This window comes from Rhinatrema bivittatum, chromosome 9 (assembly GCF_901001135.1).
Source record: "Rhinatrema bivittatum chromosome 9, aRhiBiv1.1, whole genome shotgun sequence".
NCBI lineage: Eukaryota > Metazoa > Chordata > Amphibia > Gymnophiona > Rhinatrematidae > Rhinatrema > Rhinatrema bivittatum.
Genome location: NC_042623.1, coordinates 88258352 through 88276922, shown reverse-complemented (window position 1 = coordinate 88276922; position 18571 = coordinate 88258352). Strand labels below are relative to the sequence as shown.

Genomic DNA, 18571 nt, shown 5'->3' with positions numbered 1-18571 from the left:
ACAAACAGAATGAAAGATACCTGGAAGAATCCGAGCAGGACCTAATGAAACCCCTAGTGGCGGGCGTCTGGACTGATCCATGGTACTACAGGAACGAAAATTAGCAGGTAAGGAATAATTTTCTTTTCCCTGTACGTACCTGGATCAGTCCAGACAGTGGGATGTACCCAAGCTTCCCTAAACCGGGTGGGGTCCTGAGAGACCTGCTCGGAGAACCTGATCGCCAAAAGAACCCGTGCCCTGAGGCGCCAGGTGTAGTCTGTAATGTCTGGAAAAAGTGTGCAACGACTTCCATGTCGCCGCATGGCAGATTTCCTGGGAGGAAACAGAGCGAGATTCCGCCCAGGACGCCGCTTGGGATCCCGTGGAATGAGCCGAGACGCTGCGAGGCGGCACCCGCCCCGCCGCAATGTAAGCGGAAGAGATGGCGTCCTTTATCCAGCGAGCAATAGTCGTCTTGGATGCCTGAGAACCTCTCCTCGGTCCTGACCAGAGGACAAACAAATGATCAGATACCCAGAAGTCATCGGTAACCTCCAGGTAGCGGAGCAGTACACGCTTGACGTCCAGGAGCCGGAGAGACCGGGGTTCCTCTGGAGCAAACGCTGGAAGCTCCACCGTTTGATTGACGTGGAAGGCCGAGACCACCTTTGGTAGGAAGGATGGCACCGTACGAAGGGAAACCCCGGAGTCGAAGAAACGCAGAATAGGGTCTCGGCAGGACAAGGCTTGAAGTTCTGAAATCCGGCGAGCAGAAGAGATGGCTACCAGGAAAACCGTCTTGAGGGTCAGGTCCTTGAGGGAGGACCCCCTCAGGGCTGCAAAAGGAGGGCCCGACAGCATGCGCAGCACCAAGTTGAGACTCCAAGAAGGGAAAGGAACCCTGACCGGTGGCCGCAGGTGTTTGGCACCCTTCAGAAAATCGTGCGATATCCGGCTGAAGGGGTAGAGAGCAGTCCTTCAAGGCCGCCACCTGAACCCGGAGCGAATTATAGGCGAGACAGTTATCCAGACCATCCTGTAGGAAATGAAGGATCAGCGGGACAGTCGCCTCCATGGTTTGGACTCCGCGGTCGGAACACCATGCTTCGAAGACTTTCCAAACTCGGACGTAAGCGACGGAGGTCGAAGGCTTGCGGGAACGAAGCATCGTTGAGATCACTGTCTCCGGGTAGCCTCTGTGGCGGAAACGGCGCCGTTCAAAAGCCAGGCCGCAAGACAGAAGAGTTCTGCCTGCTCGAAAAATACCGGACCCTGGCGCAGAAGATGAGGAAGATGGGACAGGCGAAGTGGGCCGTCCACCGTCATCTGAAGTAGATCTGCGAACCATGGCCGACGGGGCCATTCCGGGGCGACGAGAATTACAGTCCCTCGATGATGTTCTAACCTGCGGAGAACCTTGCCGACCAGAGGCCAAGGAGGAAACACATAGAGCAGTTGATCCGACGGCCACGGAAGGGCGAGGGCATCCACCCCCTCCGCGCCGCGCTCTCTTCTGCGGCTGAAGAAGCGTGGAGCCTTGGCGTTGAGAAAGGTCGCCATTAGATCGAGGCGTGGAGTCCACCAACGACGGATGATGAGATGCATTGCCTCGTCGGAGAGAGCCCACTCGCCGGGGTCTAGCTGTTGACGACTCAGGAAGTCTGCCTGAACGTTGTCCACCCCGGCGATGTGAGAGGCCGCTATCCGGACGAGATTGCTCTCCGCCCACTCCATCAGGGGAGTAGACTCGAGGGAGACATGCTTGCTTCTTGTCCCCCCTTGCCGATTGATGTAGGCCACTGTGGTGGCATTGTCCGAGAGGATCCTCACCTCCCTGTGTCGCACCAGGGGAAGAAAACGCTGGAGAGCGAAACGCACGGCTCTCGTTTCTAGGCGATTGATCGGCCACTTTGCCTCCTCTGGTGTTCAAGTCCCTTGAGTGGCGCTTCTTTCGCAGACTGCGCCCCATCCCGCGAGGCTGGCATCGATGGTCACCACCACCCAATTGGGAACCTCGAGCGAGACTCCCCGAGCCAGATGCGAGGGGACAAGCCACCAATCCAGGCTTTTCCTGGCTAATGATGGAAGCGGCAGGATCAGCTGATACTCTTGGGAGACTGGTTTCCAGCGGGATAGTAGGGACGCCTGCAGTGGACGCAGATGTGCAAACGCCCAGGGTACCATGTCGATGGTGGAGGCCATTACTCCCAGGAGCTGCAGATAATTCCAGGCGGTTGGGTCTTCCAGAGCCGAAAACCGAGACACGTGCTCTCTCAGGGCTTGCGCCTTGTCCTGGCGCAGGAACACCATCCCCCGCCGGGTATCGAAGCTCGCCCCTAAGAAATCCAGATGTTGCGAGGGCACAAGGGAACTCTTTGGAAGGTTCACCACCCAGGCCAGAGCGCGTAGGAATTGTACTACTCTGGCCACTGAGGTCTGATCATGTGAGAAGGACTTCGCTCGAATCAGCCAGTCGTCTAGATACGGATGTACTAGGATACCCTCCTTGTGGAGGGCCGCCGCCACCACTACCATGATCTTTGTGAAGGTCCGAGGTGCGGTCGCCAAACCGAAGGGAAGCGCCTTGAACTGAAAGTGTTGACCGAGAATCTTGAAGCAAAGATACCGCCGGTGAGCCGGCAGGATGGGAATGTGCAAGTACACTTCCGAGAGGTCCAGTGAAGCGAGGAATTCTCCCTTGTGCACTGCGGCAATCACTGATCGGAGAGTCTCCATGCAGAACCGGGTGATCCTGAGGGCCTTGTTTACCTCCTTCAAGTCCAGGATGGGGCGAAAGGAACCGTCCTTTTTGGGAACGATGAAGTAAATGGAATAGTGGCCCAAGCCCACCTCGAAGGGGACGGGAACGATGGCCCCTATTTCCTGCAGTCGGTCTAGTGTTTGTTGAACCGCTATCCTCTTGAGATCCGAACCACAGGGGGAGAAGATGAACCGGTCCCTCGGGGGGCGGACAAATTCCAAGGCGTAACCGTCTCTTATGGTGTCCAGCACCCACTGGTCCGTGGAGATTACTGCCCACTCCTCGTAGAAGTCTATGAGACGGCCTCCGATCCGGGGAGGTGATAAGTGGGCTCCTTTGGCATCATTGGGATGACTTTGTGGGCGGAATTCCCTGCCCTGGACCCTCTCTCGCGGGCCTCCGCCCACGAAAGGAACGAGACCAAGGCTGGGGTCTTGTCTGCTGTGTCCGGGAAGCGGACTGTCGGTAAGACCTATAATGTCGCTGTGCCCTGGCCCTGGTTCTACCGGAAGAAAATGATCTGAAGGAACGCTGTCTATCCTCCGGCAGCCGATGCACCGAATTTTCCCCCGGTGACTTGATGATCTAATCCAGGTCCTCTCCAAATAAGAACTTCCCCCGAAAGGGGAGGGAGCCAAGGCTCGACTTGGAGGAAGCATCCGCTGCCCAGTTGCGAAGCCACAAGAGCCATCTGGCTGCTACAACCGAAACCATGGACCTCGCCATTACGCGAAAGAGATCATACAGGGCGTCCGCCCCGTATGCTATGGCAGATTCCAGCCGGTCCGCCTGGGCGGCCTCTTCGGGGGGCAATTCCTGAAAGGTGAGAAGCTGCTGTACCCAGAGTAAGCTGGCCCTTTGCACGAGCGAACTGCACATCATGGCCCGCATACCCAGGGCGGAGACTTCGAAGACCCTCTTGAGGAAGGTCTCTAGTTTATGGTCCTGCGTATCCCACAGGGCCGTTCCCCCCGTAACCGGGATGATTGTCCTCTTGGTCACTGCCGACACCGCTGAGTCCACCTTGGGAACCTTGATAAGATCCAAAAAATCCTCGGGGAGCGGGTATAGCTTTTCCATGGCACGTGTGACTTTCAAGGATGCCTCGGGAGTGTCCCACTCCCTGGTGAGAAGCTGTAGGAAGGACTCATGAATAGGGAAAGCCCTTGCTCTAGGACGGAGGGCGGCAAGTACTGGATCTCCTTTGCGAGACGAGGTGGCGACGGCAGGAGCCACAGGGATCGGCGGATCCGGAGGTGGGTCGAGGTCCAGCTCCTGAATAATGTGGTGGATGAGTTCATCCAGCTCTTCTTTTTGAAAAATCCGTAGGGCTCGAGGGTCGTCCCCCTCCTTATGTCCATCCGGATGCGCCTCCGGGGGTTCCGGGGAGACGTCTCTCACCGGCGAAGCCACCCCGGTGGTACGCCGGGGTGGCACGGGAGAGGGACCCGGCAGGGATCCAGGCGTAACGGACGAGGCGGTGAGACCAACAGCAAGTTTAGGAACCTTGGGGGGAGGGGTCCCCAGGGGATTAGGCGCCTGCGCTCCCATACCTTGCAAATAAGCCATGTGCATTGCCAGAATAAAGTCAGGTGAGAAAAACGGAGAGCTGATTGGAATCCCTGGGGGGGGGGACCGTCCTGGGAGCCCCGGTCGGGCAAACCTCCCGCCGGGGGCAAAGCCTGTTGAGAGCCAGTGCAACCAATCCTGTCTGCATCTGGGAGCGAGTCCGTCTCACGCTGACCCCCTAAAATGGCCACCGTTCCCGCCAAAGGCGGCGTCGTGGCCGGCCCGCGCCACCCGGGCTGAGGAGGAGGCAGGTCCGAAATCGCACCGGAGGACTGCAGGGTGCCTTCCCCGTCGGGGAAGCACCGCTCACAAAGCCCCTCCCTCAGAAATTGATTTCCCGGCTCGCCGCAGGCCTCACACCTCGAGGACCGCGGCATGTCAGCACCGGGAAAAAGAAAAGCCTCGGGGGGGGGGGGGGCCAAAGACGAGCTAGTGCCGCGGGGGGGCCTGGAAATGGCCCTAACAACCCGCAGAAGGGGTCCAGTAACTGCGGGGGAAAACCCCCGTTTTAGTTGAGCACACACCCACAGGCGGAGCTTACGAACCGCGGGACCCCCGACGACGCATGGAGCGGCCGGAACCACCAGCATCCACGGGGCACCACCAAAAGGAAGCAAACCTGTGGAGAAAGAAATTCAAAAAACTTCCACTTACCCCAACGGAAGAGGAAAGGAGTACAGAATAGAGAAGACAAAGCCACAGACACATGCCTCCTCAAAAATTGAAAACTTTTTTTTTTTTAAACTTTAAGGATCCAAAATGAAGAGAAACATATGACAGAGAAATACTGTGGAGAAAAAGAAAGAAAGAACTAAAAATGAAGAAACCCTGTCAATCTGGGGGAGCTAGTGGATCCCCCCACTCGCATCTGCTGGAGTCAGAAGAATACTGAGCTCCAGCAGAGGGTGCACTACTCTATATGCTGATGCTCTCAAACTCTGTTCTGACTCCATCTGCTGGTTGGGGGATATAACCCACTGTCTGGACTGATCCAGGTACGTACAGGGAACAATGCTTATATGAAAATTTTCCTATTTGATTATCAATGTAAAACCTCCCAGTAATGTGGACTATATTTGAGTTTACATTTGGATTTTTTCTTTGTGAGATTACCTGAAGAATGTTTGTTTTGGAAATGTAACCCAAATTTTCTTATTTTCTTTTTTCATAGAAAAATGTTTTAAGAAATTTAATAAAGATTAAATTTAAAAAAAAAAAAAAAGGAATTATCTGAATATTTTAGAATATTCTTGAGATAACTATTAAACAAATCCCCTGGAGTAACCAGATGAACTTGTGGAAAATTTAATATTCTTAAATTCAGTTTTCTACTCATGTTCTCTATCATTTCTAATCTCCCCTCATGTTCTTGTATAGATTTTATTACATTAACCTGAATTTTCTGTATTCCCCCAATGTTTTCAACAGCAGTATTAACATTCTTCTCCAATATCTCTACCTTCCCTTGCACAGATGCATTTTTGTTTAAAACTTCTTGCACATTTAAAGTTAACTTATTAATTGACTTCTGCATCTTCATAATCATTAATCCTAATTCCTCCAAAGTTAATTTTTTGGGAATTATCTCTAATATATCTTGTCCCATGTTTCCCGAATCACCCTCCCCAGGCTTTTGAGAACTGCCATTTCCTCCCAAAATGTCCGAGCCTTCTCCAATCTCCCAGGACTTTGGATCTTCAATGTCCATTGAGATTTTAGTTGGAATCCCAACATCTCTAGAGATTGAGTGGGCCTCCTGATGTCATTTTGGCGCACTCATAATCCATAATGGGAGGAGCCGGTTTCTCCGGGGCACCGGGGGTAAGAGATAGTTCATTAGCCAGAGCGGCAGACTCCTGCTCCTGAGTCATGCCGCTAGCGGCTCCAACCGGTGTTTTTAATGAAGAAGTTTGAAAGCAATCAGGAATAGTTGCTTGATGTGATTTTACTGGTGTTGATGTTGCAGATAATTCTCTGATTTTTGCTTTTCTTTTTGAGTGGGGCATGGCACACTTCACCAGGTAATACTGTCAAGCCTTTTTTCACTTCTTAAAGAAAATAGTCAAATGAATGCTTCCAATTTTAACCCAAGAAGAATTTTAATTTTACTTATCTTGTCGCCGTTTTCTAAGGCCGCACTTTCTTCAGAGACAAATTTGTTCGCCCAATGCCGGCCCAATCCGGACGAAGCCGGACTAAGCCGAGCGCGCCCCTTGACCACGCGCGGCTTAACCGTCGCGCCGGAGTAGACAGAGTTTTATAGTCTACCGGCTCCTCCTTCTCCGACGTCACCAGCAGCGCCAAATCCGAACAGGTAAGGAACGTAGCAAACGGGGCCTCTCAGCAAGCACGCAGACCCCAAAGAATAGTGCGGCGACGTCTACCCGAGTAGACAGAGTTTTATAGTCTACCGGCTCCTCCTTCTCAGCAAGCACGCAGACCCCAAAGAATTCCTTGCCTAAATTATCTAAGGCTTATTATTTACAACAGGCTAAAGTGGATAAAAATGCAAAGGTTGAAGAAACTTTTAACCTGACTGATTTCCTAGAGAAATCTTACGAATCTAAAATTGAAAGTAGAGCTATCTTACTGGTACAATTTATGTCCCAATCAGAGAGAGATGAAGTGTTGAAACTTCATTTTCGACAACAGAAATTAGATTTCTATGGAGCACCAGTGAGAATATTCCCGGATGTTACGCGAATAACACAAATCGGGCGAAAAAATTTCATAGCACTTCGTAAGGAAGTGGTAGATAGAGGAGCCCAATTTTCTCTACGCTATCCCTGCAAATGCTTTATAAAATACCAACAAAATTCATATATCTTTAATGTCCCAGAACAACTAAGAGCGTTTCTAGACACCCACCCCGTAGAGCAGTAATAAAGGGATTACAAGTATAAATGAATGAAGGAGTACTAGGAAGAATATCGGTTAATATAATTTTGTTCCTGTATATGCTCCGTAGTGTTTACTTATCGTCAATGTTTATCTAATAATTTTCCTTTATTACCCTTTATTAATGATATGATACTGAAATATAAATAGTACTAAGATTTGATTTCTTTGAATGATGTATCTTCTTGGTATCAATTGTAATTTTGTAATAATTATAAGAAATGCAATAAATAAAAAATTAAAAAAAAAAAAAAAAAAAAGAAGTGACCAAAAGGGTAAATTAGACTGGAAATGCAGAAAAAAAACAGATGTGATTTCAGAAATTTTCTGATATGCAGTAGGTCATTTTCGTCTTAGGGTCATCTGGGAGTTTATTCCACAGTTGATAGCCTGCAACACTAAACATATGATCAAAATAGGGGGCTAGTCAGATCTTTTTTAAAATCAGGGACAACCAGCAGACCTTCTGATGTGGACTGTAAAGAACAAGTGGGATAGTAGATGATAGGTTTGGGAAAACCATTAGGTGCATGGCCTTTAATAGATTTAAACTGTCAGGATTTTAAATCTAATGCGCTAGCATATGGTCAACCAGTGAAGCTCTGCTAGAGTTGGAGAAACATGTGCATGTAAGTCCCAGAGAACAAATGGGCTGCAGAGTTCTGGATGACCCTTAAGGCCTGCAATGTAGACTGAGGTAATCCTAGGTAGAGGGAACTGCAATAGTCTAGAGATGATAGAAGTAAAGCCTGTGAGACAAGAAAGAAATCAGAGGTTTATAAGAATGGTTTAATGGGGAGGATCATTTGGAGTTTAAAGAAACAGCTACAAATAGTGACTTATTTGTGGTCACAGAGAGAAAGAGAGAGAATAGAATGTAGGACAACACTTAAATTTTGAGCTTTGGATTTGATTATTAAGGTATTTAAAAGACAAGTGGGTGGGGAAGGAATCACTCAGTCCATGAAAAAAGAAAACAAATCTCAGTTTACTAAGATTTAGTACAAGAAAAACAGAGCTCTCTGCTTCAATGACAGGGGGAAAAAGGGGGCTTGGATTCAGACAACAACCAACAAGGGTCCCAACTTTTACAGTTTGAAGAACTGATAAGCATCGGGGTAACCGGCACAGAGCAGCAATTACTACCCTTAACAGAAGGCATGGGATTTCTACCCTTAACCAATAAGCCTTGATGCTTTTGTCGCAATTGCAACATCGCTCTTTGATTTGACAGCGGGGCAAGGAGAGGAATTGTATTCAGATGACAATCAACATGAGCCCTGACTTTGGAGAACTGATAAGCAGACATAGAAGAAAAAGTACAGGCCTGTTTCTACAGCCAAGCCCATAAGCAAAGTACGTCAAGCAGCACTGTATGAATTTTCAAGAAGGCTCATCACCCAGTAAAAATGTTACTAGCAATAAATGTTTTATGCGTTTTCATAAGGCTCAAGGGTAACTGCACAGAATGGCAGTTGCTACCCTTAAGAGAAACATGGTGGTAACGTGCATGGTGTGGCAGATATTACCAAAAGAAGCTTCCATGTAGTCCTTTTCTGCAGTCAGTACTATGTTGCTATGTTACAAGTCTACTCCTAAAGGCCAGAGAAAGTAAAATGGAAAATACTGGGGGGAAAACACACTATTTGTTCCCCAAAAATTTAATTCTATATAATAATGCAACACTTTTAGCATTATTGTATGACTTAAAATGTTTTAATGCATCGAACTGAATATTTAAATTTTTAGCAAGACAGAGACCAATAAGTCTCTCTCCTCGTTCTAGGCTGATCATCAAAACTTCAATTCCTTCAAATGTTTATTGAACTCTGACACAATAGGCCTCTACTGTGCATTGGCACACAATTAAAAACGTTCAAAGAGAAGTAGAACAGGGATGTGAAAACCTTTAAAGGCACCCCAATTTCCAACTAAAGTCCGGGTCCAGCAATATTTTTTCCCTGAACCCTGGCTCCTACTTCTCAGGCGCCTGGCCGAAGGAAAGAAGGAGTTTGCCGATCCTAGTCTTCCAAGAAACTAGTTCTCTCTCCAGCTCTCCTTATAACTCCGGCTTTCCAATCGCCTGCCACTCGGACAGCGGGGAGGTCGGCTGCGCTCCACAACCCCTCCCCCTTCCCTCGTAGGAAGCACAGCAGGAAGGAGCACCTTCTGACTTTCGGCTGGCGGCTGTAACAGCAGAGCCTCCCCAAGCAGCATGCCAGAACAATATCTCCTCAGATACCGCTCTGAACTACCGCAGCTTCTTTTAAATTGTGCCCAAACTAAAAGCTATTTTTCTGAAGAGAAGTGACGAACGGTGTCTAAAACACATTGAGTACCTTTACCCAGTCTTTAACGTTTTTTGCGCCACATTCACTCTCCCCCAACCCAATGTTTCCCTCAGCCGACAGAGACCTGACTGCGTGACGGAAATCTCCAGTTACCCGGCCAATGCCCAAAGCTTCCCTGTGCGGGTACCTTAGAAGGCTCTTCTCTCCGGAACCCAATGTCCCAGCTGTCTTCACTATCGTCACTCTCGCCGCCCCCTGCCAGCGCGAAGAAACCACGTTCCGCCATCCTAGCCACAAACCCAACTCAGCACTGAGCACGAGCGCCTTCTGCCTCTGTTCCCGCCAACGTCTACGTCTTGCTCGTTCTACGTCACTTCCGCCAAAGGCACGTGTATGCAAACGAAAGTCCAAAAAAAAAAAAAAAACATTGCGAGTTTGCCTATCCAATGCCCAGAGTTTTCCTTATTTTTATTTCTTTATTTAACTCTTAACCGATAATCTACATGCCATGCTCTTTGAGGGCTGAATGTGCAGCACGCTATAGAAGCTCCCGGATGGAAACTATTTAGGGTTATCTGAAAGTTCCAGATCATAAGAGGAGGGCTTTAAGGAGTATCATTTTATGACGATGATGTACTAAATAGCCACATTTGTTTTCACAGATTCTGGTATTTTGCATAAAAGCCCTCATATCCAAACATGGGCTTTTCAGTAGTAAACGTTTGGGCCTAGTCTCACACCTAACAGGCTTTCTTTCCCCCCCCCCAAGCAGATGGTCTCTCTCCCTAGCACACACATGTTCACACACAAACACTGAGGCTCTCTCTTCCTAACACACAGACTCCCCCTAACACACTTTAGCCCATACTCACAGATAGTTAAGCATTCCCTTAACTTACTTAGTCTTCCACAGCTCCCATAGACTGTTTTCATACTGTTGACGTCCAGAACCTATGCTCATGTTTTTACTCATCAATAAGAAATTCCCCCCTCCTCGAACAACCTTCCTTCCCCCTCCCCCCCCCCATTAACAAACCTCCCTCCCCATGCGCTAGTTTCGCTCTAATAGTACATACTGCTACTGTTCCTAGTTATGTTATATTATCCAAGTTGTTCACTCCCTTGTTCATTGTAAGACATATGTTGTCATTGTTTTCTACTTGTTATAATGTAAACCGGAGTGATAAGTAATTCTGTTACCTGAACTTCGGTATAAAAAAAGTTATAAATAAATAAATAAATTTCCCCTAACACATATGCTCCTATACACACCCAGGTTCTCCCACACACATAGAATCTCACACAGGCGCTCCCACAAGCACACACATTCTCACAAGCGCATACACTTACACTCTCACGCATTAACATAAGCTCAGGGCCTCTCCCTTTCTTCTGGGTCTCCTTTAGCTGCCAGCGAGATGGGGTCCTCTGGCAGTCACTGGGTCCTCTGCTTTTCTCTGCTTCAGCCATTATGGGATAGACTCGACGGCAGTCTGCCAAGCCTTACTCCATCTTCATCCGCTGGCAAGACGATGTCTGTTGGTGGCTGAGAGGTTGCAGGTCCTCATCTTTGGCCACCATGGGTTGGGCTTTGTGGCGGCCTGCTGGGCCTCATTCTGTCTTCATCCCCCCTCCGGTGGCTGATGGGTAGTGAACCTCTCTTCTTCAGCTGCCATGGGATGAGATCCACTGGTGGCTGCCAGGTTGCAGTTCTTCTTATGTTTGATGGGGAAGGGTGCAAAGTCACCTGCAGTTGCCCATTGTTGTTGCATGGACTGTAGGCAGCAGCAGAAGTCACATTTAAGCAACATCATCTCCTGCTGCTGCGGGACCGGTCTCGCAGTAAGAGCTGCACAATTAAGAACGTAAGAACATGCCAGACTGGGTCAGACCAAGGGTCCATCAAGCCCAGCATCCTGTTTCCAACAGTGGCCAATCCAGGCCATAAGAACCTGGCAAGTACCCAAAAACTAAGTCTATTCCATATTACTGTTGCTAGTAATAACAGTAGCTATTTTCTAAGTCAACTTAATTAATAGCAGGTAATGGACTTCTCCTCCAAGAACTTATCCAATCCTTTTTTAAACACAGCTATACTAACTGCACTAACCACATCCTCTGGCAACAATTCCAGAGTTTAATTGTGTGTTCAGTGAAAAAGAACTTTCTCAGATTAGTTTTAAATGTGCCACATGCTAACTTCATGGAGTGCCCCCTAGCCTTTCTATTATCCGAAAGAGTAAATAACCAATTTATATCTACCTGTTCTAGACCTCTCATGATTTTAAACACCTCTAACATAGTTTTTCCTCATAGGGGAGCTGTTCCATTCCCCTTATCATTTTGGTCGCCCTTCTCTGTACCTTCTCCATTGCAACTATATCTTTTTTGAGATGTGGTGACCAGAATTGTACACAGTATTCAAGGTGCGGTCTCACCATGAAGCGATACAGAGGCATTATGACATTTTCTGTTTTATTCACCGTTCCCTTTCTAATAATTCCCAACATTCTGTTTGCTTTTTTGACTGCCGCAGCACACTGAACCGATGATTTCAATGTGTTATCCACTATGACGCCTAGATCTCTTTCTTGGGTGGTAGCACCTAATATGGAACCTAACATTGTGTAATTATAGCATGGGTTATTTTTCCCTATATGCATCACCTTGCACTTATCCATATTAAATTTCATCTGCCATTTGGATGCCCAATTTTCCAGTCTCACAAGGTCTTCCTGCAATTTATCACAATCTGCTTGTGATTTAACCACTCTGAACAATTTTGTATCATCTGCAAATTTGATTACCTCACTCGTCGTATTTCTTTCCAGATCATTTATAAATATATTGAACAGTAAGGGTCCCAATACAGATCCCTGAGGCACTCCACTGCCCACTCCCTTCCACTGAGAAAATTGTCCATTTAATCCTACTCTCTGTTTCCTGTCTTTTAGCCAGTTTGTAATCCATGAAAGGACATCGCCACCTATCCCATGACTTTTTACTTTTCCTAGAAGCCTCTCATGAGGAACTTTGTCAAGCGCCTTCTGAAAATCCAAGTACACTACATCTACAGGTTCACCTTTATCCACATGTTTATTAACTCCTTCAAAAAAGTGAAGCAGATTTGTGAGGCAAGACTTGCCCTGGGTAAATCCATGCTGACTTTGTTCCATTAAACCATGTCTTTCTGTATGTTCTGTGATTTTGATGTTTAGAACACTTTCCACTATTTTTCCTGGCACTGAAGTCAGGCTAACCGGTCTGTAGTTTCCCGGATCGCCCCTGGAGCCCTTTTTAAATATTGGGGTTACATTTGCTATCCTCCAGTCTTCAGGTACAAAGGATGATTTTAATGATAGGTCACAAGTTTTTACTAATAGGTCTGAAATGTCATTTTTTAGTTCCTTCAGAACTCTGGGGTGTATCCCATCCGGCCCCACAGCAGCAGGAGATGTTGTTTGCTTAAACACAACTCCTGCTGCCAGTTAGGGGGTAAGGAAGGGGGATCCAAAGAGGAGGAGGATCGCAAGGCTCATGGCTCATCTCAGCTTGATCAGGCAGGGTTTGGTTTATCCCTTCCCAATCCGATGTATAAAACTGAGGTGGGAAGGGGACAACAAAAATGGATACTGCTTGTTTGTATAACTGTACATTTTCTGTTGTGGTATAATTCCGTTTTCTATGGAATCCTCAGTACCCTTGCGAATGTTGTTTCTATTGTTCTCTTGTGGTTGTGGTCAATAAAAATATTTAAACATAAAACTGAGGTGGCAAAGTGATGGCAAGCCATTGTAAGGGTAGTGGATTCCTGTGCTATGTGTGATTGTGTTGCGTCCGTCAGTCTTCGTCAGCTTCGTCCCGCCTACCTCTCTCTACTTGCGGCTCCTCCTGCTCACCTTGGACTGATGGCCGCCGCGGCGTCTGCTTGCCGTCCTCTCCGGCGTCCCCGGACCGGCTTTGGTGCTGCCTCCCGCCATTCTCCTTCAAGGTACCTCTAGGGCGCGCGCGTGCACGCCGCCCTCATCTTTAACTCTACGTTGGCGCGAACCTCAGGGGCGTCCCCTGTTCTGACGTCACAATTTCCAGGTATATCTGCCTACAGTATTTGCTAGCTCGTTGAGTTAGCAACAGGATTCGTACGGATGGGATTCACTCTCTGTTCCTAAGCTACTCTGTCACTCCAGCGCTATCTGGAACTCTTACTACCCTTCGGGGTCTCTAACGGGGAACCCACTCCTCGGGGACCTCTTTGCTTCTTTCAGGTGCTATCAAGAAACCAGTACTTCGCTCCACAAGGGCCCATGTTCCCTGAGTCGCTGCCTGCAAACCACTACCCTTCTACTTGGAAGAACTAACCTACAGCTACCATCAGTGAGTACAGTAACCATCTCTATCCACAGTACTGCTTCACTGGAACCAGGTACTCACTCCTCGAGGGCCTGCCCTCTGTTCTGGTGCCAGACCTCTCATCTAGTGGAATCTCTGTTACTGCTAAGTGAGTACAACGCTACCGAGTCTCTCTGCTCTAAGGGATCAGGTACTCGCTCCTCGAGGGCCTGCTCTCCCTTTCTCAGAGCTCTCCTATTTCAACATTGGGACTCTGAATGCTATTCTCATATTTGTGCTCATAACTCTCAGTCTCTTTCCACTACAGCACTGCCCTGCAGAGGATCCGCTGTTACAGCATTCTGTGTGAGACGCGCCCAGCTGGGCTCTACAACCACTACTCACTGCTGCCACATCTGGTGGTTACTCAAACCTGTTTAAATAAAGATTTAGTTCTGTGTTTGTGTGTCCAGAATCTAGCCTGACACTGTGGTCCCTCACGGGACTGCCCCATGTGGGCGTGGTCAGCTGCCACAGTGTCCAAGGATCCACCCAAACACCATTAACCATAACAGATTGGCACAGCCTAATAGGTGAACCCACTAGGCCTATGTCAACAGCTGGCAGACATGCTCTGGGCTGGGACAGAGCTGGGGTTTCACCTGTAACAGTCCCGCAAGTTTAGCTCTTTGGTTCAAAGGGCCAGCAAGACTTAGGTGTTGGTCCCACAGCACAAAGACAAAGAGAAAGTCCGGGACCAAGCTGAGGTCATGTTAGGCAGCAATTTGAGAATCGCCAGGTACAAGTCAAGGGTTGGGGCAGGCAGCGAGAAGAGCATAGACCAAGTCCATAGTAAGGGTCAGTGGTAGGCAAGAGAGTGGTTCGTGTCTGAAGCAATGGTCAGTGGTAAGCAGCAGGCAAGAGAGGTATCTGTATTCAAGGCAGAGACAGACAGGGAGACAAGACACAGAGGACCAAGTAAGGCAGGATAGAGAAGGCAGGGCAACGGAGGCAAGGCCACAAGTCAAGACAGCAAAGACAAGAGAAAAAAGGCAGGATAAGGAGGTAAGCTAACTAGGAGCAAAACAAGGCACAGGAAAAGCAACACATACTGCCAGGGAAAGATTGCAGGCAGATGCCAGCCCAGGGAATTTTCTTCAAAACCAGCCACAGGGTATTTGTGACTCACTATGCTGGCTGAAAAAACAGCTACCGGACCAAGGCACTCATCTGAGGGACAAAGGAAATTATCTCAGGAACTCTCAACTGGGGGAGAGATCTTTTGGTATCACCGCAGGAGAGGAGGATGAATGTAATATCCTTAATTCTCCTTTTTTCAAAATGAAGGAATCCCCAGAAGGGAGATGCACGTTTACCTTCTTCTGGAGACAGAGGATACTGGCTGACTGATGTTACTGCAGGGGTACATATACTGTGACATCAGTTTGCTCCATCTCCATCTGCTGGTAGGGGTGCATAACTATTAGGTTTTGCTCCTCCAGTGGGGAGGAGTTAGCAACCTGTTAGGTTATGCTCCTCCAGAGGAGAGGAGTTAGCAATCTGTTGTAATCTGCTGCTGGATACTCCTGTAGTGGGAGGAGTTAGCAATCTGTTATGAGTCACCATGTGGAGTTGCAATCTGTTAGGGACTGGCTCCCGTGGAAGGAGGAGTTTAGCAATCTGATATGCTCTGTAGGTGGAACTAGCAATCTTGTTATGATATAGACTGCTGAGTTGGCAATTTGTACCAGCAGAGTGCTAGAGAGGGTACTCAGCTGGAAAGGAATGTAAATAGGTGAATCTTTGGGCCGATGGCAGATGACAGCGCCCCCAGGAGGATATCCTGAGAGGGACCACCGGCTAGGCTTGAGTATGCTCTTTTATTAGACAGGTTAGTAGAACCACTAGAGGTGGCAGTAGTGAGTTGATATGCTCGGCAGGGCTGAAGTCCCTCAGATACTGGAACTGCGATCCTAGGGTTGCTGAGCTGTAGAACGACTGTAGATAGTGAGTAGACAGGGTATGCTGTATACATAGCCAGTAGTAGATGACAAACTCATATAGGTTCTTAAGGAGGCTCAGTAGCTGGAAAGAGTTAGGCCTTCGAGGAGCGAGTACCTGGTTCCAGGGAAAGCTCTGAGAGAGCGGTGGTAACTCACGAATGTCTGTATCTGCGATAGCTTCCAGGCAGTAGAGAATCTTCAGAGTATTCAGGAACATGGACCTTCGAGGAGCGAGTACTGGTTCCTATCTGCAATCTGAAATAGAGAAAAGAGAGCGAGGCCCCCGAGGAGCGGGTACCTCTGGTAAGTCCGAGGAGGCAGAGTAGCTTGGACAAATCCGATTGCGAAACCGAATCCTTGTCTTAGTCCGCCCGTCCTTGCTAACTTAAATCGTAAGCGAAGGTGAAGACCTTTTATGTTGGAGTGGATGACGTCAATACAGGGGGTGCCCCTGAGGTTCGCAGCCCTTGCTGGTACATACTTCGGAGCGCACGCACACCCTACGTCATCAGAAATATGGCGGATCCACAGCGTCGAGCCGGTCCGGGGACACCGGAGAGAAGCAGCATGGAGACGCCTCGGCAGCAAGCCGTCCATCAGGCCCCGGAGGGAGTCACCACAGAGGTAGAGAGGGTGGAGTGAGGGCTTAGAGCAGCCATGAATGCAAAATAACCACTTGTTCTGGATTCATCTGACTGGACACTAAGGGGGGTCATTTATCAAATTGCTTTATACGCCATAACGCACGCAAAAAGTACCATAACCCATGGTGCGATGCTAATTTGGAAAAGGGGAGGAGTTTGGGGCGGGATTTCTGGTCAAGTGGGCTGGCAAATTGCAAAGACATATCGCACAGTTTTAACGCAGGAAATAACTACACTTTTTTCATTTGCGTTAAGCTGTGCGATATGACTTAATCGCACTTTGCGATGTTTTCACAATAGCCTTTTCAGTATTGAGAGAGAGAGACTAACTATAGGTATTTATACTTCTATATGGAACATCAAGCTAGGTAGAAGAGAACATTGTACAAATCTCATCTTTGTGTGAGTTTCCTCACTCTGAAGGCCATAAAATCTTCACTAGAGAGCACTGTTCTGTTCATACAACTCACTCGGAATGTCAAAGGGGCCCCTAACCCCTACACTAATACCTAAACCTCACCTCGAGTAACTAGGCGGGCCTCCTATAGAGGTATAAATACCTAACTACTATGAAGACCTTATAGCTAGGTTCTCTCTCTCTCTCTCCCTCTCTCTCTCTTACTTTCTTTATGCTCATTCTTTCATTTGACCCCACTGGCCTGAGCTCCATTGGTGGCCCACAGCAAGTCTCTCCTTTCATTTCAGCCACACTGTCCTGAACTCCCGTGGCAACCCCAGCGAGTCTTCTTTCATTTTGATCCCTCCGGCCTGGCTCCCTGCGGCAGCTTTAGTCAGGTCTCTCTAATCTCTTTTTTTTTTTTTAATATTTTGTCCCACAGTCAGGTCTCTCTTGTTTTGCTCCAGCAGCAGCCCGGGTCTCTCTTCTTCCTTTGGTTGCCAGCAGAATGGTTCTGCCGGCAGCTTCTTTAGGCCCTTCACGCTATATTCCCAGAATGTGGGGATATAACACTGCAAGCAACCAATGCAGGCATCATGTTGCTGCCTTTCATCACATAACCAACATAACTGGCTCACCAGGGCATGCCTGAAGCTCCGATAGACCATATGTGGATGTGGTTAGTGCAGTTAGTATAGCTGTGTTTAAAAAAGGATTGGATAAGTTCTTGGAGGAGAAGTCCATTACCTGCTATTAATTAAGTTGACTTAGAAAATAGCCACTGCTTTACTAGCAACAGTAACAATAAATAGACTTAGTTTTTGGGTACTTGCCAGGTTCTTATGGCCTGGATTGGCCACTGTTGGAAACAGGATGCTGGGCTTGATGGACCCTTGGTCTGACCCAGTATGGCATGTTCTTATGTTCTTATGTAATGCCCCTGCATACTGCTAGGCAGGAGGACCCATTGCTGAAGTGCTAGCTGGCAGTAGGGCAAGGACTTTAATACACAGCTAGCTCCTTCATTGTCATGAGACACAGCCTGTTTTCCACCGCAGAGCCATCAAAAAGAGGGACAGGTACACGCGCCTAGGAAACAGCGCAGCACAGCGTAGTCGGAGCGATTAAGGACCTCGGCATTCTCTGTGGTGTTGGTACAGGTCGGCGGCATCCCAGCCGCAAAGAAGGGGGCTCTTCATGGTAGTGGTTGTTGGGGGTGAGTGCAGCTGGTCATAGGACCCTCCCCCGATCGTTCAAACATAACAACCATTTTTTTAGTGTAGCACTTGCTACCCCATAGCAATACCTGTGTATGTATATGCTATGTAGATACATTAGTGGACCCAGTTATTAGTGCAGATGTATATCCTCAAGAGTTTTAGTGCGCTCACTAATGTAAAAGTATACATGGCCTTCTTACCAAACTTTAGTTTATTGCTCTAGGGCAGAGTATTTCTAGAAACCATTTTGACTATGTATCTGTATTCATATATGTTTATGTTTACTCGGTGTGTATCTCTTTTATTGCAGCTTTGATTCTTGAAATAATAAAAGCTGCACTGTTTTACCTTTGTGTGTTCATTGGCTCACAGGTAAAGGGGGATAGGTGCACTACTAGAATACTCATTTTAGGGACAGCTCCTTGAAGAATTCTATTCACTGAAGAGGAATCTATTATACAGACCATACCTCTGAGT

At 48.0% G+C, this 18571-nt stretch overlaps 1 protein-coding gene across 3 annotated transcripts in view; it reads right to left on the bottom strand.

Moving 5' to 3' along the window:
• ASZ1 (ankyrin repeat, SAM and basic leucine zipper domain containing 1) overlaps nucleotides 1–9855 on the bottom strand; it is a 434600-nt gene extending 424745 nt beyond the window's left edge. For all 3 annotated transcript variants that reach the window (XR_003858727.1, XM_029616793.1, XM_029616795.1), the window contains exon 1: nucleotides 9689–9855. Coding sequence is in view for 2 of the 3 variants with exons in the window: in XM_029616793.1 (XP_029472653.1) it covers nucleotides 9689–9787 (99 nt within the window). In the remaining variant the exon portion in view is untranslated. The remainder of the gene's footprint in view (nucleotides 1–9688) is intronic.
• Between the last annotated feature and the right edge of the window lie 8716 nt (nucleotides 9856–18571).